This window comes from Leishmania panamensis (genome assembly GCF_000755165.1).
Source record: "Leishmania panamensis strain MHOM/PA/94/PSC-1 chromosome 20 sequence".
Taxonomy (NCBI): domain Eukaryota; phylum Euglenozoa; class Kinetoplastea; order Trypanosomatida; family Trypanosomatidae; genus Leishmania; species Leishmania panamensis.
The window spans coordinates 1,791,474-1,818,500 of record NC_025866.1 but is presented as its reverse complement, the minus strand read 5'-3'; the positions used below and the strand labels follow the sequence as shown (position 1 = coordinate 1,818,500).

General features: G+C 57.7%; 5 protein-coding genes across 5 annotated transcripts; all 5 read left to right on the top strand.

Moving 5' to 3' along the window:
* Positions 1-1,274: 1,274 nt before the first annotated feature.
* LPMP_204480 (dynein-related ATPase, putative) lies at positions 1,275-15,770 on the top strand (the record flags this gene model as incomplete). Its single annotated transcript, XM_010700346.1, has 1 exon — positions 1,275-15,770. One exon carries the CDS (start codon positions 1,275-1,277, stop codon positions 15,768-15,770), a length of 14,496 nt encoding a protein of 4,831 aa, XP_010698648.1.
* Positions 15,771-17,179: 1,409 nt separating this feature from the next.
* On the top strand, positions 17,180-18,319 carry LPMP_204470 (deoxyhypusine synthase, putative; the record flags this gene model as incomplete). Its single annotated transcript, XM_010700345.1, has 1 exon — positions 17,180-18,319. The coding sequence occupies one exon, from the start codon at positions 17,180-17,182 to the stop codon at positions 18,317-18,319; it is 1,140 nt and encodes a 379-aa protein (XP_010698647.1).
* A 763-nt stretch (positions 18,320-19,082) lies between these two features.
* LPMP_204460 (hypothetical protein) lies at positions 19,083-19,868 on the top strand (the record flags this gene model as incomplete). Its single annotated transcript, XM_010700344.1, has 1 exon — positions 19,083-19,868. One exon carries the CDS (start codon positions 19,083-19,085, stop codon positions 19,866-19,868), a length of 786 nt encoding a protein of 261 aa, XP_010698646.1.
* Positions 19,869-20,941: 1,073 nt separating this feature from the next.
* Positions 20,942-21,391, top strand: LPMP_204450 (hypothetical protein; the record flags this gene model as incomplete). Its single annotated transcript, XM_010700343.1, has 1 exon — positions 20,942-21,391. One exon carries the CDS (start codon positions 20,942-20,944, stop codon positions 21,389-21,391), a length of 450 nt encoding a protein of 149 aa, XP_010698645.1.
* Positions 21,392-22,379: 988 nt separating this feature from the next.
* Positions 22,380-25,220, top strand: LPMP_204440 (hypothetical protein; the record flags this gene model as incomplete). Its single annotated transcript, XM_010700342.1, has 1 exon — positions 22,380-25,220. One exon carries the CDS (start codon positions 22,380-22,382, stop codon positions 25,218-25,220), a length of 2,841 nt encoding a protein of 946 aa, XP_010698644.1.
* Positions 25,221-27,027: the final 1,807 nt, after the last annotated feature.

Below are 27,027 nucleotides of genomic sequence, written 5' to 3'. Positions count from 1 at the left end.
CTTTTTTTATCCTGTATGTGAGCTTCTTTCCAGTTTCAAGAGTAGATTCTATAGAAGGCAAAAAAGAGAGACGAAGACCAAGAAGGCGTTGATGGTTACAGAAAAGGACTGTTTCGTTGGTTTGCCTGAGGAACGCTTTCAGCCCATAGAGCGACTTCTCCTCAAAGCCGGATATGATGTGTAGGTGATGCTGTGGCACAAGATGACAAATCTTGCGATTTGGGTCTTGTGAGTCCGATTTCTCGTAATTTCTGGGATTCCATGACACCGAGTGCTGCAGAGCTTTCCTGAGAAAGCGTGACTCCCATGGCGAGCGATGGCCTCAAAGTCCCTCACGGGATTCGGGTGTTTGCGCGGACAGGCCGCCCCCAAAGTTTAAGCGACCAACAGCCCCGTAAATACCAAGGCATTAGTGAAAATGAAATGGGAGGGTCACAACCTCTGTTGGACTTGCTGTTACTCAGTCCCCCTTTCTTCATGTTTGCTCCATTCCGATTTCCAGGAGATAAAGCGCGTCGTGTCCCTTTGTCAAACCCCTGATTCCCTGTCTCGAGACGCTTTTGTTCTCATCGCCCCCCCCCCCCTTGGGGTAAAAACTCGGTTGTGGCACTTCAGATGCTTGTTCGCACAGTGCACCACCATCGTTGATGGTCACTCTCGTTGCGCCGCAGAGAACTGGTTGCGCGCAACCGTGTGTCCCACCTTTTTTTCGGAAGCGCTGCAGCGAGCTTTGCAATCTCTTCTCAGAACACATCCCCTGCACAAATGCGCTGCCTTCTAGTTTACAGGAAGCGGTTTCTCCGGATCAATAGAGGGCTAATACTGAGAAACACTGGTCAGTGTTGGAGGCATTGCAAGAAGGGTTACGTCACCTATACCTCATTGACTTGTTATTGCACCAGATGCGCTGTCCATGAAACACCATACATAGCTATTATTCCTCGCATTACAAACTCCCCGCTAGAGCGATCTAGATCATCTGTATGACTGTTATCTAGCAAAATCAGTTCCGCATACTGCAGTCGGTGACTTGCTTATTGCCTCCTCAGCGCTTAGTAGGTCGTCGTTACAAAGTTCAAGAACAAGGAAGAGTCCTTTTGTTGCGATGCCTAGAGATGGTGTTGCCTTTCATGACCTTCGTTTCTACATGTCGTTAAACTGGTTCATTTTCCCTCTACGAATCCATTTTTTCGTGACGCTTTTACTTCTCAAATCACGTTTCTCAACCTTTTTCATTTGGCCGTAGTCACCGAATTTGGGCGGTTGCTCTAGCGATGATTATTACGCCGACGGTGGCGCGGAATCTGGAGAGCATTCAGCTGGCACTGGAGACCAGCAATGCAGTCCTTATCCAAGGCGAGATTGGATGTGGAAAGAGTGCATCTGTTTTGCATCTCGCAGAGAAGTATGCGACTAAGGAGACGATGATTCAAGTGAATGTGGACGACACATTTGACAGCAAGGATCTTCTCGGCAAGTTTAGCGCGACTCAGACACCTGGAGCCTTCCAATGGGTACCGGGACCGCTGACAGTTGCTGTGCAGAAGGGGTATTGGGTTCTCATGGAGGATATCGATCTCGCTTCGTTCGATGTCTTTGCTGTACTCCTTTCCCTCCTTGAAAGCTCGACCCTCTTTATTCCCGATAAGAACAAGTTTCTGCGCGCACACGGCGGGTTTAAGTTGATTGCGACTCAGCAGCTCTTTTCCTCCGGTGCAGCCCTTCTCACACGCAAGTCCAACTCTGTACCTTATGCTGAGCTTTGGGGCACCGTGATTATGGAAAACCTGGCAGCGGAAGATATGTGCACAATTGTTAACCACACATACAACAACGTTCCCTTGTCTATCATTCAAAGTCTGACTACGCTGGTCTCTCCAACATATGGCGCAAGTCTCGTTGGGTTACAGAATCTGTTGCGGTGGAGTAAACGAGTAAGTAAGCGGTTGTCAAACACGCCCTGTATTGATAATGGTAATAGCAAAAGTACACCGGCTTTTATTTCATCCCGCACGCGCGAGACGATGGTGAAAGAGGCGTTTGACTGCCTCGTAGCGAAGTATCCTCCCGGAAATGAGCGTACTGGGGTGCTGAGGATGATCTCGGAAGCTTGCGGTGTACCGATCAATATTGCTGAGCCTCTTGTTCTGGAGTGCAGACCACAGGAGTCACTTACTGTGGACTTGTACTCAGTAGGAAGAGTCTGCATTCCGCTCATTTCTAGTGTGTATGGGCTTTCGCGTGAAAGCCGCGTTGCATTTGCACCAACTACGCACGCCATGTCTCTCTTGGAGAGGCTCGCAGCGGCCGTAGAATCACATGAATATGTGCTTCTTACTGGCGAAACAGGCGTGGGGAAGACGTTTATTGTGCAGTACCTAGCGGATCAGCTTGGACAGACGCTAGTCGTTCACAATCTCAATCAGCAGACAGACACATCAGATTTTATGGGCGGATGGAAGCCGTTGGATGTCGGGGTGACGGTGCGAGACCTGTACAGCGGATTTACGGATCTTTTTGCCACGTGCTTTAACGTTGAGAAGAACGCACAATTTCTTAATATTCTGCAGCGGTCTATCAATGACCGAAAGTGGGAGCGTGCGCTGAATCAGATCATCAAGGGATGCACCTCCTTTAAGGAAAAGAACGCAAAGGTAGTGTACGCTGCACCGTTGCTGCAACAATGGAAGGATCTAGAGCAAAGCTCCAAAGAGCTACTGGACACTGTGGAAAAGACAAAAACGAACTTCGCGTTTCACTTCGAGGAGGGCTCTCTTGTCAAGGCGTGGCGTGAGGGTCACTGGATTCTGCTGGATGAGCTCAATCTGGCTACTACCGAGGTTCTGGAGCGCGTCTCTTCAGTGCTTGGCGATGTCGACCGTCTTTTTCTCACGGACAAGGATTCTTCAGAGCCAATCATGCGCCATAAGAACTTCCACGTTTTTGCGAACATGAATCCACCCACCGACGTTGGTAAAAAAGATTTGCCCCCGTCTTTGCGCTCGCGGTTCGTTGAGTACTACGTGAGCGAGCCGTTTAACCGAAACGACATTAGCATTGTGGTAAAAGAATACATCGGCTTCCTCACGGCAGACGCAAAGGTAGATGAGATTACGGACTTTTTTCTCGACTGCGTGAGCAATGCGAAAACGAAGCTCTGTTCCTTGGACAGTGAATCGAAAGCACCATCATTTAGTCTGCGCACGCTTACACGCGCTCTCTCCTATGTGCGCCGTGCCACGCCGCACTACGGCTTCACGATTGCCTTGTTTGACGGTCTACTTCTTGGGTTTGCGACCCCCCTTCAACGCCAGTTTCACGTGGTCGTGGAGCAGCTCATTGTGAAGAACATCTTCCGCGGCAAGCGTCCCAGCTCACCCACCCTACCGGCCATCCCGAAGAACGGAACATTTATTGCATACGAGCACATGTGGATTCCTGCTGGCACTGAGTCCCTGTACTGCGATGAGGCGTTCATCATCACCGACAGTGTGAAGGACCACCTAAAAAATCTCAGCCGCGCAGTATTTGCAAATTACCCGGTGCTGCTCGAGGGCCCCACATCGTCCGGCAAGAGTTCCATGGTGAAGTATCTGGCAGAGCTGACTGGCAACAAGTTTGTGCGTATCAACAACCACGACAGCACTGAGATTCAGGAGTACCTGGGCCACTACATCACTGATGAGCTCGGAAAGCTGCGCTATGTTGACGGCATTCTTGTGAACGCTGTTCGCCACGGCTACTGGGTGGTGCTGGATGAACTGAACCTTGCGCCAACCGACGTGCTCGAAGCACTTAACCGTCTTCTAGATGACAACTGCGAACTGTTTGTTCCTGACACACAAGAAACAATCAAGCCTCACCCGCAGCTTCGCATCTTTGCGACACAGAATCCTGCAGGGATTTACAGTGGCCGAAAGATGCTCTCTCGTGCCTTTCGAAACCGCTTTCTCGAAATTACTGTGGACGAGATTCCAACGACGGAGATCAGCACTATTTTGTGTCACCGTTACTCGCTTCCCCAGAGCTTTGCCGATAAAATGGTAGAGGTGATGACAGCACTGCAAATCCATCGTCAGAACTCGCAGATCTTTGCCGGTCGTCATGGCTTCATCACGCCTCGTGATTTATTTCGGTGGGCGGAGCGGCGGCCGGTAACGTATCAGCAGCTAGCGGAACACGGCTTTCTGCTTTTGGGAGAGCGGTGCCGCAAGTCAAGCGAGCGTCAGATCGTGCGAGATGTCATCGAGTCAGTGATCAAGACGGACCTGAGGGACAACTTCATTTATCGCCCATCACACTGGCCGTTTGTGCAGCAGTACTTTACTCAGATTGAGGGCGGTGCCATTGATGAGTTCAGAATCGTCTGGACGGAGTCGATGCAGCGCCTATTCACGATTGTGGGTGTTTGCCTGGAGCACAGGGAGCCAGTCCTGCTCGTTGGTGAAACTGGGAGCAGTAAGACCACAGTATGCCAGCTGTGGGCGGCACTGCTTGGCATCCCGCTCCACATCCTGAACTGCCACCAGCACACAGAAGCAGCGGATTTTCTCGGCAGTCTGCGACCCTGTCCACCAGATCGGCGCGATCAGGCGCTGTTTGAGTGGCGCAACGGCCCGCTAGTACAGAGCATGCTTGACGGTGACATGTTTGTGCTTGATGAGATTTCGCTCACGGAGGACAGCGTTTTGGAGCGACTAAACAGCGTGCTGGAGCCATCGCGCAGCGTGACATTGGCAGAGAAGAGCAGCGCCGACTACATCGTGGCGCATGAGCGGTTCCTCGTCATGGCAACCATGAATCCTGGTGGTGATTTTGGCAAGAAGGAGTTGTCGCCTGCCCTCCGCAACCGCTTCACAGAGATCTACGTCCGCCCCACTACAGACGTAACGGAGGTGGCCATGATTCTCTCGCGTCGCCTGAAGGCGGAGCTGGCTCTGTGGGCCCCTCACATGGCGACAGTTCTCTGCAACGTCTCGCAGTTGACTCCTACATCGGGATCACCACAGCACATCAGTATCCGTGACATCATCAGCTGGGTATCTTTCATGAATGCCGCCCATGGCCGATGCCCGCCAGAGGTCGCCTTTCTACAGGGACTCGACGCTGTCATTCTCGATGGCATCGGGGTTGGCACCGGGCAGTCGGAGGCGTCGTGCGCGGTGATGAAGCGCAGCTGCACGTGTCAGGCTCTGCAGGTGTTGAAACAGTCCGGGAGCACGCCGGTGGACTTCAAAGCTCTGCTTGCGAAGCCTTTCTGGGAGGTGTGTGAGAGCATGACCGAGCCGCAGCTGCCGCCATCTATGAGGAGCCGCTTCTTCTTTGGCGCCCCGGCCACGCGACGTAATTTGTCCAAGCTAATGCGGGCGAGCCTCGTCAAAAAGGCAGTTCTCCTGGAGGGTAGTCCTGGCGTTGGCAAAACCAGCATCGTGGAGGCGCTCGGCTGCGCGCTGGGTCGGTCGGTGGTGCGCATTAACTTGAGCGAGCAGACGGACATCATGGACCTCTTTGGTACCTATCTGCCGAGTCCTGGTGGTGTCGCTGAGCAGGGGGAGGCCGCGGGTTCGGCAGAGGGAAAGGAGTCGTTCGCGACGGTAGAAGATGAACTGGAGCGGCAGCAGCTACGCGACGAGCGAAGTCGTGTGAAGGGCCCGCAATTCGCATGGTCGGACGGCGTTCTTTTGCGCTCCCTGAAGGAGGGCTCGTGGGTGATTCTAGACGAGCTCAACCTGGCGAGTCAGTCGGTGCTGGAGGGCCTGAACGCCTTGCTCGACCACCGCTCCACAGTATTTATCCCTGAGCTGAACGAGGAGTTTCACGCGCACGCGGACTTTCGTGTGTTCGCATGCCAAAACCCGCTGCTGGAGGGTGGCGGCCGAAAAGGCCTGCCTGGCAGCTTCATCAATCGCTTCATCAAGGTTCACGTCGAACCATTCGAGATGAGCGACCTGATTGTGATTGCTCAAGCAGTTTGCCCCGACATCGAAGAGGCGACGCTGCGGCGCATGGTTGACTTTGTGGGCCAACTGCAGCACGACACGATGGTACGCCGAGCTTACGGCTTGCGGGGGAGCCCATGGGAATTCAACCTGCGCGATGTGCTGCGCTGGGCGAAACTTCTGCAGTCGTACGAGGCGCGTCAGCGACCGACATCGTTTGCCGACATGCTTTTTCTTCAGCGCATGCGCACCGACGAGGACGCGGCGCGTTGCCGCCTGGTGCTCGAGTCGTGCTTCTCCAAGGCAGAGGTGGAAAGAGACGTGGGAGATGGGTGCGACTCTGACTTCCTTATTCATGACGGTGCCGTGTATTTTGCTCATCAGCTACTCACTCGGCGCGAAACGGCCGCCATCAGTGCCTCAGACGCACAGGAACTCAGCTCGTTGATGCTCCTTCCTTCACAGGCGCATCTTATCAAGTCATTGCTTGTGTGCGTTGAGCAGAATCAGTTTGCCTTGCTGGTCGGCCCCTCCGGCGCCGGCAAGACCTTTACGCTGCGCACCACCGCCGCCCTTGCTGGGGCAAAGCTGGTAACCTTTTCCATGACCGCGAGCTGCGACACAGTGGACTTGCTGGGTGGGTTCGATCAGGTGGAGGGAAAGCAAGGCGAGTTTGAGTGGCGTGACTCTCTCGTGCTGGAGGCGATGTTGCAGGGACACTGGCTCGTCTTGGATAACGTGAACTACTGCAACGCGAGCGTGCTGGATCGACTTAACCCACTCGTTGAGCCGAATGGTGTGCTCTGTGTGAATGAGCAGGGTATCGTGAACAATGAGGTGCGTGTGATTCGGCCGCACCCTCGCTTCCGTCTCTTTGCCACGCTGAATCCGCGCTACGGCGAGATCTCGCGTGCCATGCGTAACCGCGCCGTTGAGCTGTACGTGGCACCGGTGGCAATCCCATCTGCGGAGAGCCTTGCCCTCAGCGCCAACGCATCCGTCGCGGCACAGGAGCGGCACGTATCGTCGCAAGATGTCAAGGGCGCAGACAAAGCGACCCCCCCTATGACATCACTGAGCCCACCTCCAGTGTGCTTGCTCTCCCGTTTGCTGCGGTACCACCACACGTTTGTTGATGTTGGCTTCCATGCTGACTCCCAGCACACCAGGTCTGGGCAGCTCAGCGACGCACTGTCTGCCGGGGCACCAAGTGTGTTCACGCTGCTGCGGACGAGCTCCCTGCTACGACCCACCAGCCTTGCTGGCGACTTGGAAAGGTTGATTCTGTACCGCTACATCCACAACCGCAGTGGACACTGGACTGGTTTCAAGCCGAAGCTGCTCGAGTTGCTACGCCGCATGATGGACGGCGACACCGACGAGGACAACACTGCGTATTGTGCTGACGAAGCGGTGGAGGTGCTGGGCGCACTGCGGCTGGGTGGCTGGGGTGATGAGATGTTTGACACGGCTGCTGATGCCTCCGAGGATGAGGAGGCCGCCGCCGCCAGCGACCTAGTGGCGAAGGCTCTTGTATGCCGCCGCGTTGGCCGTGCTGCTCTTGCGCTGCAGCGGCTTCTTATGGAGTTGGCTAGCGGGACCGAGAGTGACATGAGGGACGCCGCGGAATCAGGAATACAGGAGGAGAAACAGCAGCGCACCCTCGCCAATCGTCACCGACTGGGGGACTTGGTGCTGTGTTTCGTCCTGGAGCAGTGCAATGACAGCATTCCTCTCCACGCAGTCACAGAGACCCGTCGGTTGTGGATAAGTCGCCGCCTCCCAGCTGAACTTGCCCAGTGCGCTCTATCGGTGGTGAGGACGGACTTTTGCTCGCCAGCGATGCTCGCGGGGCTGTTCACACGTGCTGTCCTTCTATTTGGTCCTCACGCGGATGTGCTTGCGGCGCTTTGGGGCTCGCGGATGCAGGTGGTCAGCTCCACCCTAGTGAACAACTCCCTGGTGCATCTGTGCGGCGTACTGCAGGCGGCATTTGCAAACCACAGTGAGAGTGCTGTGCCACCCGTGACGTTTCAGCAGCTTCTTCGCCTCGCAGCCCCGTTTGCGCGACTCGTGGTCCAGCATGCCAACGAGGAGTACGGTGTGCATACCGACAACTACATCCCCCTCGTCACCTACACGGTGCTGGTGTGCAAGGCTGCCGAGAAGATGAATCCACCGATGCCTCACGCCATGGCGCTGGTTAAGGCCGCCAAAACCTTTCTGGACTCGCTTCAGCAGCACCTCGATCTCCCCTTCCCGCTACTGGGCGGCAAAGCCCCGCTGCACCGCTATGCGCCCACTCCCCATATTACGACGACAGAGGAGCGACAGCTGCTGCAGGCGTGGAATACGGCCGCGAGTGCGGCATCCGCTGCGAAGACTTCAGGTGACCCAGTTGCAGGACCAACAGCCGAATCGATCTCAGTGGTCGAGTCGAAGGCACTACTTCACCGCCTCTGGGAGTCTGCAGCATTCCGCGAAGGCTTTGCATGTCTTCAGCAACTCTTGTACCTTCGCACCACAACAGCCACATACGCCAGCGTGGCAGCGGAGACTCCTGTGCATTCCGTACATCACCTTCTCCCTGCACTGCAGACTCGGATGGTCACCTTCGCTGACACGTACACAACCCGTTTGCCGTTCTTTGCGGACCTTGAGCTGGCCCTCTGGCGCGGCGTGCACCGGCTATTTACCACCAAACCGGCAGATACGACGGAGGTCCTGGCGGAGCTGACGCCGTTGCTCGTGAGTCGCTTTGCCAGTCGCCACGGCGTCGACGGCACGCGTCACCTCTTCGCCGGTGCGTGGGCGGTGGCCGCGGCGGAGTGCGTGCGCTATGGTGCGCAGGTGCCTGTCATCGACATCGGCCGCACCGATAACTCACGTCTGCAAGCGCTGGCTGGCCTCACCACGTTTCTGCAGGTCTGTCCTTTAGCGGCTGCCTCACCGCTGGAGGAGTGGGCGACCAACTCGCAACGGGAGTTGGTGGGAGTGCTGTGCGCCTGCTTCCAAGGCTTTGCTTCCTGCGTGCCGACTCCGCTGCCGCCATTCCATACCTCTGCCGCGACCTTCACTCGACTCTCCGTATTTAGCCAGGCGGAGACGGCCATTGCATCCGCTGCACCGATGCCGTCTTTGGTGCTTGAGAGGCAGAAGACGCTGATGGCCTCTCTTCTGCGCCGACTCCGAAGCAGTGAATGCGACGGTGCAGACATGCTTTCTGCCGTAACGCTTCTCTGGGTCCTCAAGTGCCGCCTACTGCTGCCGCAGTCCCCGGTGGATCCGATGTATCGGCGAGAGTGCAAGCGAATGGTAGCCACTGAGGAGCTGGAGCTTCTCGACCGGCTTGATGGAGCGTTTGCCTGGGCCGAGAAGCTCGCGCTCCGGCACCATAGTTCCCAACGCGAGATGCTGTTGGCGCTGCGTGCACAGGAGAAGGAGCTTCTGCGGCAGTCACAACGCAAGTATGTCACTCGCCCAGATTCCACTGGGATGAAGTATGCCACCTTGATCCGGCAGCTGTACCAGATGAGCACCACACTACTCTCCGACGCGCGTGTGCTCGGTTTGTTCGAGATGCCACCGGTGTCTGCCGGTGGCTTGGATGCGGCTGCTGCCGCGGAGATAATTGCCAGCCGGGAGATGTGGAGTGACCTGCTTTACGAGCAGGTGATGCAGCTACTAGCCGAGTACGGTGGCTACGAAGACGTGACAGTGAACTTTGCCGAGGCGGCGCTGCTCGCTTCTATGGCTGCGCGGGCTAGCTGTGCCACGGATTTCCGTCTGCTCGCTGCCGCCGCCTCGGCCGACTCTTCGGCGCTATCACGCACTCTCTTCAGCCGTGCCGACACGCTGCGATTGTTGCAGTTTCCATCTCCCCTGGTGCACACGTTGCCGATGCCCCCACTGCAGCACACCTCATCCCTGCTGCGCCACCGCGTCACCTACCTGGACTCGTGCCTCTCTCTGCTCTCCGGCACTGCCCCGCAGGGGACGAGCTGCCACTTTATCGAGGACGTCTTCGCCCAGTACCGCTCCCTGTTCCGCCAGATCAAGGAGTGGGAGGCACAGGAGCGCCAGGCCGACCAGTTCGCAGTGATGTACAAGGAGAAGGCCACCGTGATTGAGGGCGACGATGAAAAGCTGATGCGCAAGCTGAAGGAGTTATTTCCGAGCTACGAGGCTGAGTTCAGCATCGACGCGCTCGAGGACGACGCGGCAGAGCAGTCGGAGAGTAAAAAGACGGAGGAGCAGCTGGAGGGGCGCCGCGCCAAGTTTGCCCGCATCCTCTTCAAGGAGAGGAATGGCTTCTACCTACGCCACCTCGTCGAGGTGCACCGAACCTTCTACTGGCGCCTTATTTCTTGCCGCTTGGAGGAGGCAGCGACGGACTCCAGTGAATGCAGCGCAGCATTGCCTCAGTCCACCGAGCTGCTTGACGCGTTTCAGCGCCGCTTTGACGCTCTCTCCGCGGAGCTACATACCTTTCCGGTGTCAAGCGGCAGCACATCCGGGGCTGAGGGAGTGGAGGAACAGCTTCTTCTGAATGGCTTTGCGGCTCGTGTCTCACTACTGAGCGCGGAGATGCGGGGCACAGCCGTCTCGCTGGAGGAACGGAAGGAGGCTGGCTTCAACATTTTCCTCGACACGGACGTGTACGAGCTGAGTCGTTTCAGCATCCCTCTGCAGACGTTGCTCGATGCCGTGCAGCGACTTGCCGAGCAGTACCCTGACACACCGTCGTTGCAGCGGTGCCTGCGCATCGGCCACAGGATTGCTGCACTTCCGGCGATGAGTACCCCACTGATGAAGGTGATGGCAGGTTGCGAGGTGCTGCTGCGGGAGTGTTACGAATGGGAGCGCAACGCGTCGCACGAGGTCTCGCTGATGAGCCACATGAAAGAACTTTCCTCCTTTGTGCTGCGTTGGCGTCGGCTGGAGCTGCATTGCTGGGCACACGTTTTTCAGGCAAAGCGCACTGAGCTGGAGCTCCAGGCAGCGCAGCAGTGGTTTACGCTCTACGACCTTCTGCTCGGTGAAGCAGCGGCGTCCGAGTCAGATGGAGAAGACAGCGACACAGTAGCTACGTTGGGCGCCGAGACGCCGATGCTACGACGCTGCCGCGCTTCCTTTCAGCATGCCTCGAAGTTCATGTGGGATGCGACCTTTGGCGACTTCAGTGTGCGACTCCGCCTCCTACAGGGATTTGGGTTTCAGCTCCTCGTGGCAGAGAGGGCGCCCGCTCCGCTGGCTAATACGGTGCTGCACATCTGCGACTTCTTTGCCCAATTCGAGCCGCTCGTCCAGCAGCAACGAGACAAGGCTGTGCAGTCGATCGAGGAGGACATTGCGGAGTTTGCCAAAATTATGCGCTGGGAAGACGCCAACTACTACGCCGTGCGCGCCACTGCTGAGAAGTCGCATATGAAGATGGCGCGCGTGCTCGGCACCCTGGAAGAGGCACTGCGAACCCCAGTCCTTGCAGTCATCACGGCTGAGGAGCAACGGTGCGAGGACGATGCTTCCCTTGGTTTTACTCTGCCGGTAAAGGTGGACTCCAAGTCCAAGAAGGCAAAGAAAGCAAGCAAGCCGGCGGAGACTGCTGGCAAGAGTGCGAAGCAGGGCAGCAAGCGGAAACGCAACGGCAAAGCTGTCTCTGCCGCAACAGATGACCCAGCCATAGAGGCAGTTGCCACGGCGGAGGATCCACCGCTCCAGTTGCTTAGCGGAAACGTGTACCTCGACCGGGCCCACGCTTTCTTGCGAGACGCCGCTCACGAGGTGATCGAGAACGTGACGGCCCTCCAGCAGCCCAAGACACCAAATCAAATGAAGGTGCGGGCCCTCAAGACACTCTTCGACCGACTCTCTGAGGCCGGCGTACCGCACACGCACGAGAACCAAGTCGGCTCCTGGGAGGTCCTGTTCTCCACAACTGTGGCGCTGCTGGGGTGTCGTGAGACGTACCGCGACCAGACAGCCGCAGTTGCCCGTCTCAGCGTCGCTGCGGCGGAGCAGTATCGGTTTGCTCGCTGGCTGCAGCGGCTGCGCGAGGTGGAGAGGAAGCCGCACCACGATCTTTCTGCAGCCCAGGCGAAGCGAGGAACCGGCATAGTCGAGAGCCTCTTCGCGAATGCCGTGCACGTGGCAGCCACGCTGTGCGAGCTATTTCACCTACATGAGCAGCTGATCGTGCTGGATATCGTCGTGCAGCACAGCGCTTTGTCCTCTGACGACGACGCCTATGGAGGTGCCGTGAGCCACGATGTATCGCGCGTTCTCCTCGATGACGCTCTCGAGGTTGGTTGCCTTCTTCAGTCCGTGTGCAGTGGCCTGGTATGGATGATGCAGCAGCCGCATATGTTCGCTGAGAACACCTCAGAGGCTCGTGGACTAGTGCACGAGCTGGCGGCCATCTCGAATGAGCTGTGGGCTATTTGCGCCTCGCAGGAGCCGCTGCGCCGCTCCACCACGTCTGCAGTGCCGCCTGGCATTTCCACGTCCTACTTCGACGTGCTGCAGCGCGCGCTGGGTGTGGTGTGCCGCATCCAGGTGTGTGGTGTCGCCCACATTGCTGCTGCTGCGAAGCCTCTCGTCGACGCCCTGACTGATGTTCTCTCGCGCCATGAGCAGCCCCCGACGCAGAAGGACGAACGGCTCCCCACAGAGGCAAAGCGGCGTCGCACCGAGCAGTTGCCTAAGCCTTGGGCTCAACGACTGCGCCACACTATCGAGGAAGTGAGCGATGCTCTCGTCAGCTGTGGTGAGGGTGAGGGCGTGGCGCTCGAGGAAGATGTGCGGACGCCATCGATGACGACCGCGATAAACGCAGAGGCGAAGGCGTGCGGACACAGCGACTCCGATTCTGACGCCGGTACGCCGCAGCGTGAGTCAGCTGTCTACGCTCGCTACACCTTACATAGCGCGGTGGTTCACGAGACATTGCAGAGGCTCATGCCAGTACTCGATGATCTCCTCACCTCGCCTGCCAGCTCTGAGGGTGTGACAACCGCGGTCGGTGTAACGAGGCCGGCGGCGCTGAACGTGTGTACACTTGCCGAGGGCGAGAGGGCGGAGCTGCTGCAACTGCTTTGTGCGTGTCGCGGTGCGGTGCAGCGCGCGCGCGCTGCGTGGGCGGCTGTGCTGGAGGCGCAGTGCTCCTTTGGCGTTGTCGTCGCACGACTTTTCACAGTGCTCCTCAAGAAGGGCTTCTGCAAGACCGAGGACGAGGAACCAGAGGACGGCGAGGGCGAGGGTGAGGGCGGCCAACAGCAGAACGGCACTGGTATGGACGATGGTGAAGGTGACAAGGACGTCACGGACCAGATCGAAAACGAGGACCAGCTCATGAGCATGAAAGATAAGGAGGAGCATTCAGAGGAGGAGCAGCAGCAAGGCGAGAAGGATGAGGGCGAGGAGGACAAAGCAGCGGATGTGGAGACGGACTTCAACGGGCAGAAGGGGCAACGTAGCGAGAGCGACGGCGAGGATGACGAGGAAGGTGGAGAGTCGGAGAGAGAAATGGGTGATGTTGATGACAGCACGGAACAGGAGCGCAAAAAGTCGAAGAAGGACGCTGGCGACAGGGATGACCTGAGCGAGGATGCTGGCGACGTAGCCGAGGAGGTGCCGGAGGACGACCTTGCGGAAGGCGACGAGCACCGCGAGGACGACGAAGAGACCGGCGGCTTCGACGACAAGGCGGATGAAATTCGTGACGCCGATGAGGATCGTTCCTGCGAGCATGACGTGGTCGGAGACGACACCAAAGGTGAGGTGGACGAGGATGGCAGCAGCGGCGGCGACTCGGTCGAGCATAGCGATTCCGAGGGCGACGAGCGCGAGGAGAGCGCGCGGGATGATAAGCTTTCCAGCGATGCGGACACGGAGGCGGAGGAGAGCGACGCCGCCTCTGAGGATCACGTTGATAGTGACGCCGCAACCGACGCAGAGCGCAGCGATTTTGGCGAGGAGGAAGTGGAGCAGCAGAACGACGGCGACGGCGCGGGTGAGGTATCTGACGTGGAGGACGCCAGCGATGGGCCCGACGAGAACGTGTACGAGGGTGGTCAGCAGGATGATCAGGAGGGCGACGAGGCCACAGAGAACCTGGAAAAAGACAAGAAGAAGGATACATCCGCCAAGGTTCGAAAGGAGCAGGCCACCAACGAGGAGGAACAGCCAGGCACCAAGCAGGAGCAGGACGACGCAGGGCAGAACTGGAAGAAGCAACAGGATCAGAACGAGCAGGCGCAGCGCCACGACAACACGGAGCAGACCCGCTCCCAGCACAACCCGTATCATGCCGTCAAGGAGGCGCTGCAGCGGCATCAGCGTCAGATGCAGCAGCTCAACCTCAACCAGCACGTGAAGGTGACGGATGAGCAGGACGATCCCAAAATGGAGAAGCCACCGAAACTGGATCAGGTGGAGGGGCAGGAGGACATGGAAGAATTCGATTGGGACGAAGACGGCGACCACGAGGGCCTAGCTGCTGCTGAGCAGACCGAGGCAAAGCCGACGGAAGCAGATGCGGGTGAGAGAGAGGAGAGCCACAGTGACGTGAGTGGTGACGAGGATGAGTCCGCTGACACTCCGCAAGATACGCGCCGTAAGCGTCGCCAGAACAAAGAGGAACTCGCCGAACTGGAGGAGAAGGCGACGGCGGGGACAGAATCCAAGAAGAGATCCAATAAGAAGGTGCGTACGACTGTCCCCACTGAGGACATGAGTGCGCCAGAGGACGAGGAGAACGACGACTGCACCAAGCAGGATGACCAAACTGCTGCGGCAGAAGCGAACGCGAAGCTTGAGCGTGGCCGGCAGATGTGGCTGGAGCAAGAGACTGCGGTGCAGGGCCTCTCTCAGCAGTTATGTGAGCAGCTCCGCCTCATCCTCGCTCCGACGCTCGCTGATAAGCTCCAGGGAGACTACAAGACCGGCAAGCGGCTCAACATGAAGCGCGTTATTCCGTACATCGCTTCTCAGTTCAAAAAAGATCGTATCTGGCTGCGTCGCACAAAGCCGAACAAGCGCACATACCAAATACTGTTGGCCCTTGACGACTCGCTGAGTATGCAGTGCAACAACGCTGGTGTGCTATCCTGCCGTGCAGTGGCCCTCATTGCCAAGGCTCTGCAGCAGCTAGAGGTGGGCGAGTTCGGAGTCGCGTGCTTCGGCAAGGAGACTCACGTGGTGCACCCGCTGGAGGAGCCGTTCCTTGCAGACAGCGGCCCGCGCCTCTTCAGCGAGATTACGTTTGAGCAGAAGTCTACCGACATGAAGCTATTGTTGGAGACCACGCTTGGCTACCTCGACGACGCTCGTGACCGCATGCGCGGCCAGACCCGCTCTACAACACAGCAGCTGCAGCAGATTATGCTCATCATTGGTGACGGTCAGATCACGGAGAACCGCGCCGACTTGCGCCAGCTGATGGTGAGGGCTGAGGAGAACCACCAGATGGTTGTGTTCGTGCTGCTAGACATCAGAGCAACTGAGGGGGACGCCGCTATGCCCGGTGCTGGACCCTCTGCCGCCCCCGTCGTAGCCGCACCACTCACAGCAAAGTCGTTGCAGGGCCTCTCCACTGCCGAGCGCATGCGCCGCCTCAAGGCGGATCGTGAGGCGCGACTGCAGCGTGTCCAGTCGAACTCGATACTGGACATGCAGATTGTTGAGTTCCAAGCTGGACGCGTGGTGCGCCGTCCGTACATGGAGGACTTTCCTTTTCCTTACTACCTTATCATCCGCGACATTCAGAGTTTGCCGGAGATCATCGCGGACGCCATGCGGCAGTGGTTCGAACTGCTCAATGCCGGCACATAGCGAAGAACGGCCCTTCGACTGCGCTGGTGTCGCATGCTTTGTTCGTTATTTTCCCTCTCTTTATGCATGCCACGGTACACTCTCATCAACCTGCCGACGCCTCCCCCCTCCCCTTCCCTGATCCCTCACCTCTGTGCGGGTAGGTCAGATGTGGGCGTCGATCATGGTGCATGGCTGCTGTTGTCTCGGATGTCGAGTGTTGGTGTGTGCGCTTGCTGGTGAGCCACTTAGGAGGTCGATCTGTTTTTTCGATAGCTACTTTCGTGTCGTGTATTGTGTTGGCCTCTCTCTTCCGTTCCGCGTTCAGTTACGACGATCTCGAGTAAACTCGTGGGTGCGTCCCTTGTGTGTTTGTCTGCCCTGCGCTCTTCGTTAAACTACAAACAGAGGAAACAGAAAAAGTCGAGTACCGAACAGACCTCACCGTGACGGCAGCGCCGCCGTGAAACGGGGCGGGTACACAATGGCGAACTGGGTTGCAGTGATGGATGTGGGAAAATAGATGCACGGCGGTGCGCTGGTGTGGAAGAACCAGTGGGGATTGCGGAGAGGCGCGTCTCTCTCTTTCTCTCTCTGTGTGGGGATGCGCGCGGATGGTGTGCGCCACACGTACTGATTCAGTGGCTAGTGCGTGACATCTTTTTCCTCCTGCGAGGGGCCAGTGATTACTACGCCAGACCACCTCCCTTGCTACAACAGCTGCTGTCACCAGGGGGTTAGTGCTGAGGGTATCGTTGACCCCTCTCTCTCTCCGGAGGACAACGGTTTCACATCAGCCTATTCTTGCAACTCTGCTGAGTCCACCGTTATCTCCACGTTTGCTCTATAATGCGGCACACGCGCATACAAACACACGCTGACGCAGTTGCATATCGTCCACGGTGTATGTGCGTTTGTGCTTGTCCGGAATCGCATCTCCTTTTTCGCCGTTTCCCCTCTTGTGCGTTTCCTTTCACGCAGGTTCGATGCTGAGCGTCACGGGGCTGACACCTACGCTCTTGTATTACTCACCGGCTTTCTGAAAGAGTCTGTGGAGCAGCGGTGCGGTTCATCTTGCACGAACCCGCATTACTCCCAATTAAAGCGGACAGTCTACAGAAACGAGAACCGTACATCTCTTGTTTTCGCTTTGCGTCGCACTGTCCTCTATTCCTGAGGCCGCCATTTCTACCGTCCCTTTCGTCACCAACGCCGAGCTTTATGTGGCGCGCACTCTCCTTAATGGACGTTGTCTGGCTGTTCTTCGTCTTTTTCTGTGTTGTTTGATTTGAAGTCGTCTTGCTTGCTTGCCAGACGCTCTTTTTGCCGCTTGAGAACTGCAGAGAAGCCCTTTGCGCAGGTGCGCGAGATCACTAGCGTCCTCGATCCACTTTCATCGCTACGCTCCCTCTTTTCGGTCACATCGCCATATGGCTGCCTCTGACTCAGCGCCCAAGCCAGCCAAGAAGGAGTTGGCTGCGCCCCGTAAAAAATCGACCTCGACGAAGACGGGAACCACTGCCAAGGATAATTCATCAGCGAGTGTATCAGCATCGGGCGACGCTTCGTCGCCGACGAAGAGCTCTGCGCAGGTACATGGCATCGACTTCCAGTCGCTGGTGCACACGACGCAGGAGGAGACTCTCCGCGCTGTTGTGTCGAGCCTGCCCACAATTGGTCTGCAGGCTACTCAGATTGGCCGTGCGCGCCAACTTCTGCAGCAAATTCTTCACCGTCGCTCGCCGGAGGATCGTGTCTTTCTCGCCTACACGTCCAACATGATTTCATCTGGTCTTCGCGACACGTTTGTCTACTTGGCTCGCGAGCGACTGGTGGACTGCTTCATCTCATCTGCCGGCGGCATTGAGGAGGACGTCATAAAGTGCGGTGGCAGCACGCTGCTAGGCCGGTTCGACTTGGACGGGCGCGCTCTGCGCCGCCGCGGCATCAACCGCATCGGCAACCTCCTCGTGCCAAACGACAACTACTGCTGGTTTGAGGACTTCTTCACACCCGTACTGGCGTCGGTTCACGAGGCGCAGCGGGCATCGCGCTGGAAGACGCACACAGCTCCGTCCGAGATCATTGAGGCCATGGGCGCCGCCATGGCAACGAACCACCCTGACACGTGCACCTCCAGCCTGATCTACTGGTGCTACCGGAACAAGATCTCTGTCTTTTCGCCAGCCTTCACAGATGGCTCGATGGGAGACATGGTATACTTCTACAACTTCTCGCACAAGGGCCTCGTCGTGGACCCGCTGGTGGACGTTGTGCGCTTGCGCAAGCTGGCAGCGAAGGGAAGTGGCCATAATCTGGCCATCGTACTCGGCGGCGGTCTTCCCAAGCACCAGCTTCTGCGCAATGTGTCGATGGATGCTGTTGTCATGGTAACAACAGGCCTTGAGGCCGATGGGTGCGTAAGTTCCGGCGCCCTCGCTGACGACGTGGCATGTGGACTGCTCAGAGAAGATACGGAGGTTGTGCGTGTGCAAGGCGATGCCACGGTAGTGTTTCCGCTGATGCTGATTTCCGAAGAGGCTGCCACGCTGGAGGATGCAGCAGCGTAGGAGCAGAGCGCTTCAGCAACGAGGAGGCACGCAAGTGCACACACAAGACCAAAGTCCCCCTCTTGCAAAGCATACCAACCATACACTGATACCCAGCAGAGGCTCGAACAGTCCAGCGACAGCTGCGAGTTCTTCCAGCGTTCATGAGTCAAAGTGAAGCAGCAAGAGCACATGCTGGAGCGCATCTCGGTACCTGTACTTCTGCTGTTGCCGCTGCTACGTGGGGTATCTTGTCGCTAATGACGTCTGTTGCTGAGACGGCTAAAAAATTTTTTTTTTCTCATCTAGTGAAGAATGGTCGCCTGCCACGAGTGAGGGAGGGAGAGAGAGAGAGGCACTCCTCTGCAAGATGTGCGGGTGGGGATAACGAGGTCACCGAGGAAGATTCACTGCGATGATCCCCTCTGTCTAGAGGTGGGGGCGTAGAGAGAGATTGGAGACTGGAGCTCTCTCAGGCTCATCGCAACACTCACTCGCCGTCAAATCACTTTCTTCTTCCACTTTATTTCCCGTCTTGCTCTTCTCTCTGTTCCTACAGTCATCTTTCCCACCGACACACGACCACCCACACACAGCACTCATCTTCCTACGTAAAGACACGCGTGTAGCCTGCGAGTGGTACTGAGTGTTGTCTCTCTCTCTCTCGCACACAGACTCACCCTATAGTCTTTTAGGGTACCTCCCTTCTCTCCCTCCCGAGCCAGGAAGTCTCTCCTCTCTACCCCTTTACCTCAGTTCTCCTCCCGTGTACCCTCCAGCAGTCATGGTGTCGCTGTGGAAGACGGTGTCTCTGTTGCTGACCGTGCTCGCCCTCGTATTCTCCATCGTGGCCCACGCGACGTCGCAGTCCTATGTGCTGGAACGTCGTATCGGCAGTGACGGCGAATGGGCCAAGGTCGGCTCCTTCGCCATTTCACATCTCTCTTCTCAGACACCTGCTCGCATCTCCACACAGCTGGCCGGCGAGGTGAGCCTCAGCAGAGAGGAACGTAGCAGCTTTGCCGCTGCCGATCTTGTGTACTACCGCGCGTACCCGTACCAGGAGGGAAAGCCGGTACCCAAGTGCGCCCCGACGGTTGTGGTCACGCCGTGCTCGCTGATCCGTGGCTTCGACGCCATAGACAGCAAGACCGTGGTGCTACATGAGAACATTAAGATTGTTCCGGGCCCAAACACCTCTCTGATAGGTCTGCAAGTGAGCAGTGAGACGAACTTTTTCCACTCGAAGATGCAGAAAGGCGATGAGTGCGATCGAAGCGTCGTGCAGAAACTGTTTCCGACAGTGCATCTGAACACCAAGGTTGGCCTCGTGCAACCACTGAAGGTGGCACGGAAGGTGCGCTACGAGGACCTCAGGGCTTTGGTGGAGGCGGAGAATGCAGCCAACACGAAAGGGAAGCCGAAGACAGAGAAGCGTCAGGTGAGCAATGCGGAAGGGGATGCTACAGAGGTGGAAGTACCCGTGGACGACCGCTCTTTCTTGCAGAAGTACTGGATGTACTTTGTCATCCCAATCGCCATGTCGGTCCTCCAGAACATGAAGGGCTGAAGTGTAATAGAAGGACTTCAGTGTAGTTGTGACCAAGCATGGTCGAGAAGCAGTGCGACTGGGCATTGCGTTTCTTCTCCCTGGTGCTGCCCACCCACCCCACCCGAACCGCCGCTCAACTCTTCCACCATGTCTGTATGTGGCTGTGTGTATGTCTCAGTGTGTGATCTTTCGGACACCCCTCTTTTCTATTCCCTGTCGTCTATTCTGGCTTCGTTAAGGGACTGAAGCGACCGTGTGGAATCCACATGCGACCGGAGGTGTGACGGCCAGCACCGTGCGCAGCGCAAGAGGTCACGTTTATGCTTTCACGTGCTTTCGGATAAGAGTGGTCAGCGGCGGCCGCCCGTGCGACATAGCGGAAAAAAAGGGGAGGGAAGGAGGGAAAAACGCGCGCTACCTTCCACGCCCCAGCTTGACGGCAGGTTCGCACATCTGACTTCATCTTCCCCACTCCTGTCCTGCGCCGGCGTTATACGCGTGTAGAGGCCCCTTCCTAACTCCACATCCCCATCCCCATGCAGCGCAGCCACAAGTGTGCGCCTTCCTGCTAGCTCTTCCTCAGCTACAGTTGCACGGCATTGTCCTTTTCCGATTTCTCAATCTTATTCTTACCATTTGTGTGTCAGGTTGCTCTTCTGTCTTGTGCCAGCTTGCGTGAGAGGCGCATGCGCGTCGAGCGGGAACGGCATCCACGCCCTCAAGAAGCGCAAGATAGCGAAGAGTACAAGACTCTCGGACTGCATTGCTTTTTTGTTTGTTTGTCGACCTTTCCCGACCCACCACTGCCTGCTACAGCCGTTCTTGCTTTGTTTTCGACTGTCGCTGTGCTCGCTACCGAGCCGCAGAATTAGGTAACGGAGGTACTTCAGCAATTTCAAGAAGTGAATCCAACGTCGACCCAGCCATCCCCCACCGCCTGCTCCACGTCGACCATCATCGAGGGTATGAGACGGTGTCTTCCTCTCTGTACCAAAGCAGCCGCAAGGGCGGGCAGCGCCAAGTGTGCCACTGGCGGCTCCTCCCCTGCCCTCTCCTCTTCCCTCAGTACGCGCACGAACGCCATCTTTGAGATGCGTCAGTCCCCCGCGTCTCTCTACGTCGACTCGATGCATAGCAACACACTCACGGACCACCCCCTTACGCATCGAAGCAGCCGCGATGAACTGGCGTATCGCAAGCGGAAGCTGACCGAGCGCGGGCAGTATGAACAGGCCGCGATGGCGGAGGAGGAGGCGACCCAACGCGACCACGAAGGAAAGGCTGGCGCAGAAACGAAAGAGTACTACTGGGCAATCTTCTGTGTGGTACTGGGCTACTTGGCCGCGCACGCTCTTGTGTTCAACTACTATTATCCAGATGACTTGCGGCCCAATTACTCACCCGACCGGGGCTATTTTGACGATGTGGCGGCGCGGAGGGAGGAACTGCAGGCAGTAGATGAGATGGTGGGCCTGTCGGTGCTGGAGAGCGTGTATAGCAAGCGCAAAGCTGCCGTGAAACGCCGACTGGAGGGAAACTAAGTGCACATGTGAAACGGGTTATGGGGGAAAGGACTAAGATGACGGTTGTGCATCATGCGCTGTTGTGAGCTCGCGCTGCGAGAGTGATGACTTGAGTAGGATGAGGGCAGACCTCGTATCTCCCGGACCATAGCGCCTTTTGTCTTTGCTGTACAGTTGCCGTGTGTGTCTCTCTGTGTGACGGTTTTCGAGGCTCGCTCGTGTGTCTTCTGATTTTTCGCTTCCACCAGTTCGGACCTCATTGGGGTCTCTGTCGTTGTCTCTTTCTCCTTTCCTTCTTGTTCCCTCTAATGTGCGCCACTCACTCCTAAACATCCGTATGCTGCCCCGTGGGCTCTTCTCTTTGTTACCGGCGTGTGCATGTCCGTCCATGCCGCCGCGCATGCCCCAGAGCCTTTATGTCTGCGCTGCGTCTCTATCTATCCCCTCTCGTTGGGTGCGCATCCTGTTGCTCCTCCCTACCAGACATACCGTGGGAAAATGTTTCGAGTTGTATTACGGCTCTCGGCGATGGGGGGAGAGAAGGTGGGTCTTCTTTCGACGCGATCGCAGTTGTTGCAGGCGGAGGGAGAGGGGCATTCACGCTTCACCTCGCTTCTCTCCTACTCTTCCTCTTCCTGCCCCTTTGATGCCTGCAATCTGCCTGCATATCATCACTTCACGCACCTTTTGTTTTTCTTTCCCTACCGGCAGACCCAACTTGGGTGGTGGTTGCCGCCTCCTTCCCAGGTCCTTTTTCACTCCGCGCGGCGCTCTAGCTGCGGGGGAGTTGCTTTGCCTTTCGCGCGCGCTCTCTCTCGTCCCTCGGTGCACCCTTCTGCACCCCAGCCCCGCGAAGGGCGTAATTTCTCGCAACATTCGATTGCGTTCAGCACTGCACTGACGTTAGCTTGTGAGGGTGGCTGCATCCTGCGATTCAACCCCGTTCATTGTCTTCTGCCTCGGTATCTTTGGGCCTCTCTCTCTCTCTCTGTAAATGTATGCCTCCATGATGAGTAGCCATGAGGTAAACGTCGCTGCTGCGGTGGCGGCCGTGGTGCACTTCACCACCCACCGCGACACCGCTTCGAACCAGGAGCTGATGCACGCCATTGATCACTCCCTGGACGCTGGTGGTACACCGGCAGCTTACACGCTTGCCCCGCAGTTGCTGCAGTGGGCACTGGGGGATGCCGCAGCTCGCGCGTCCCCTGGGATTATCATCTTTGTGAGCGTTCTAAATCGGCACTTCTGTGTGCAAGTGATACTGGAGCGCCTTGCACAGCCCCTGGATCGCCGCCCTGTCAAGTTGGAGGAGTTGCTGCAGCTCTACGTGGTGGCCCTTCGCAGTTTATCTATGGAGGCTGCGCGTCGGCAGCTCACGCAGTGTGTGGCCTGCTTGCTCATCTTGCTCGAGGATCATTTGATCGAACGACTGCACGGTTGGATACGCGGTGGCGATGCCACGTCCGCAGATGAGTGCCGCATGGCCCTGCATATCTTCGTTGCTGTTGTTGACCTCTTAGCAGATCGCCGTGTAGCAATCGGCTCTGTGCGACGTGCCACGCAGCGCCGTCAGTTGCAGGAGCACCTGGCCATTGCACTCGAGTCTCCCCTGACGGACGAGGCAGACTTACCCCTGCTGGTGCGTGTCACCGACGCTGCAGTGCGATTTCTGTCGGAAGCGATGTACGGTGAGCCGCAGGAGGTCGCGGCAACGTTTTGGGAGGCGCTGCCCACAAGCACTGTTTGGCAGTACTGCCTGCGCTGCCTTGGTGCCGCTGTCGCCGAGTCGTCACCACCAGCGAGGTGTCCGGAGGAGGTGTTGAGCGTGGTGTGCAGCGTCTTGCGCTGCCAGACTATTGTCAACACAGCCGCCGAGGCTCTCCTGTCAAGTGCGCTGACGTTGGTGGTACAGCCCATCTCGCCCTCATCCGCCACCACAATGGGCTGGGAGACGATCAGTCGGGTCATCGCCGCGGCACTGGAGGCGTCCACAATGGCCATTGTCACTCAGCAGCCAAGTGACGTGCCCCTATTTCGGCTTTTCTCCTCTGCAGCCGACCGACTGGCGCAGCTGCTGCAGGCGCCGGCGGCCCCAACGCCTGCTGTGTGCCACGTATGTGAGGGCATCAGTGCCTTGACCCAGGCACTGATGCCCGCGCCGCTTCCCGAGATGGACCCCGACGATTACCCCGACGACTTTGCGGAGTTTGTGGAAGAGACGCACGCGGCCAACGCAGAGAAGTTAGCTGCCGTTGTCCAACTAAGGCCATTTCTGCATGGTTGCATGAGAGCACTTGCGACTCGCCTCACGCACAGCGGGTTTGCGCAGGAGGAGTGGAGGAGCATCGCGGCGTACGTGGCGCGACAGGTCACTGACAGTAATGCCGAGGACTACGAAGCTGCCCACGATGACGTCCAACTCGCCGTCTTCACAACGTACGAGCGTCTGACGGCTCTCCTCGGCACGCTGGGGGCTGAGGAGATCAAAACAGCGGCCCCTGAGTTGGGCCAGCAGCTCGTGTTGGTCATGGGGAACTCGAGCTTAGTTCTCAATTGGCTGGACTCGACTCGTCCTGCCGATCTGCTGGTTCAGTCCGCTTTGCTCCCGTGCTGCGTGGCGCGGCATGTGTCTTCGACTTCTGGTGCAGGGTGGGTGATGGAGTGTGCCGCTGTGCGCGTGATGGACCTACTGATGCATGCACTCGCCACATACCAGGAGAATGGCGAGCATTGCAGTAGTGACTGTGCTACCGCTGTTATGGATGTGGCGAGGGCGACTGCGGCGGTGGTGTTGGCCATTGCGGGGCGTCTCGGGCCGGACGGCGTGGCGCGCTTGCGCGACCGCAGCACGCCGTTGGTGTCAACACTGTGGCAGTGTGTTGTCTCGGCTGCTGGTGGGCCACCTTCAGCGTCAACGCAACGCGCTGCCACAGATGAGCTAGCGAAGCTGCTCGAGGCTAAACTGGCTGCTCTGCCTGACAGTGCTGTGGAGCTCCTTAAGCACCAAGACGCGTACACGCAGACGGTTCTTTTCACCACTGGTGGTGTGTCCAACCCAAGCCTGAACACCCTCGAGGCGCTCGCACACACGCTGCACTGCGTAGCTCAACTCTCTGCGGAGGAAGCTGAGACGGTCGAGACCTGGGTGTGCTACGGTGTTGTGGAGCGCTTGCGGAGCAACTGCGAAGCAGGGGAATGGGCAGGTGAGGCACTCGTGACGCTCTTGGACTCCTGGAATGCTCAGCATCCCCATCTACTCGTGCACTTTTTGTTTTTGGCGGTTGCGGTCCCAGCCGAGATGCAGTCTTCTCTGCTGCTGGCTGGTATTGCTCGCTTCTTCTCTCTGCCGCACAGCCAGGACACATCGACGCGCGACCTGGCCGCTGCTTTGGAGGTACGCTTTGTGCACCCGATCGCCGCATCACCTGCTACCGCGCCGTCTCTACACGCCCTCGTGTTGTGGCTGTTGCAGCCGCACGCCTCTTTCACTGCTTCCGACGGAGCACGACGTGTGCGTACCCTAGCTGAATGTGGGCGGGCGCTTTGCGAAGGTGGTCATGTGCCGGCACTCAGCCTGACTGAGACGCTTGTCACCTGCGTCGCTCGCTGGCAGGAGCACAAGTTTGCCTCGTCGCTCGGCTGCGGAGAGGCGGATGAGGCCTGTGAGGACAACGGCACTAACTGCGACGCTCAGCTAAACCAGAAAGTCTTGAAGCAACTGGCAATGTGGAGTCGCTGCGTCAGTGTCGTGTCAGAGCTCTCCGCGAGCGCGCCACCGTGGCTGACACGACTGCAGTCCGCTCACGACGACTACGAGCGGATGGAGGTGCTGAAAAACCTGTGAAAACAATGTGGAGAGAGTGGGCGGTGCAGGGGAGATCAGCGCTGCGTGGAAGCCTTGTGACTGCTGCTCTTCCTTCTCCCCAAGTCCACCTCGGGTTGAGGCGCACGTCCCGTGAGCCGCGTGTGCGTGTGTCCATACAAGCCAAGGTTTCAGGGCTCTTAAACAAGATCTGGGAGAAACCGCGATCATCACATAACAGACGAAAAGTGCTCTTGATGCTTGCACCTTTTCACCACTGCTAACTCAAGTCCACAAGGCCTCTCGCGCCACATCGGCCAACGAAGGCTACTGCTCAGCCACTTACAATGCAACCGTCAGCGAATGTAGGCAAGAGACACTAGACCCCTGCCACGACGGAACACATAACGAGACGCGTGAGTTGCATGTCTGGCTGACCCTCTCCAATCTTTGTCCTCTACTGGTTCTCTTACTCTTCGTATTAAAGGCGATAATAAGGTTTAAGGTGGCGGGCACATGCACCGAGGTTTATTGTGATGCGCGACGTACGGAGAAAGCCCTCCGGCTGCGTGTGGGCTGCAAAGCCGCTCACAAGATGGCTGTCATGAGCGGCGCTAGCCAGGAGTCTGACGCAGCAGATCAACCGCCACAATCTGTGCCACGTGCTTGTGGCTAGGGTGCGCACGTGAGAGCGTGAGGGCCGACTATGCATTCTCACTTACGACGCCGTCGGCGCAGCAGCGCGGCGTGCAGGGTACTCGGCCTAGATGTACCAAGATGTGATGGAGGTGCTGACCAGGCATTTGGCGGCTGCGGTCACACCGCACGACTGCGGCTCGCCCACTGGCACTTCTCACCGCCTCCTACGGATCTTGGGCGGACCTTCTTTGCCATTTTTTTTTCGCCGCGGCACCGGGCATTCAACTTTTGGGCTTTGTTGCAGACCGATGCGTTCGCGCTATGGAAGGGGGGGGGGAGGGGGAAGGGGTAGTAGGCTGATGCCGACCCTCCCGAAACCAGTGGGCGCCACTAGTTGACGTCCTCCCCCCCAAAGGCGTGGTGGTCGGCCCGTTTGAACGAACTGCGACAGACGTGTGATAGGTTCATTTTCAAGACGGACAGCGAGTTCTACTCCTGTAAAGACATTCCCCAGCGGAGAAAGCTAATGCACAGCAGTAAGCCAAGCGATAATGTCTACCACTGTCGACAGAGACTTCAGTCGTGATTCACACAATGATCGACGATGTAATGACACCTTCTCGCGAAGGGCAGGTGGACGACTTCCTGACCGCTCTGTACACTGTACTAGAACGGGTTCGGATCGTCAACTCTATCACCACCACGAGCAGGAGCACGCTACAACAAACCAGCAGCGCAGACATCCTACAGCTCCCCTCCTGTCCGACCGTTTTCTTCGGCGCGGTGCGTGAAAGAAGGAACGGAGAGTGGGCAGCGCGCAACTCTTCCTAGGCAGACGCCAAGTTGATCCATGCCCAAAGGTGGACAGAATTCCTACTACACCGATTGATGGGCGTCGTATCACGCGTCGCGCACGCTATGCACACAACCCGCTTAGATGCTGCTGAGGCATTCGACATCGTGGAGGCCAGGGGAGCCGTAGATGTGAGGGTCCAAGACCGGGTTCTGGTGGAATGGCTCCATCCCGTATGTGCCCACTGCCGCCCCTTTCCTGTCCAGAGGCTGATGTATGATGGCGGTGTGCGCTATCAGGCCGTGGTCGGTGCTTTTGTATGTCACCGTTTTAGGCTTTTGGAGGACTTCTCATTAGCCCTAGATGAGTTGGTCTGAGGGATGCAAGGGCCTCGGCCATCTTTCGCACATGACTCGA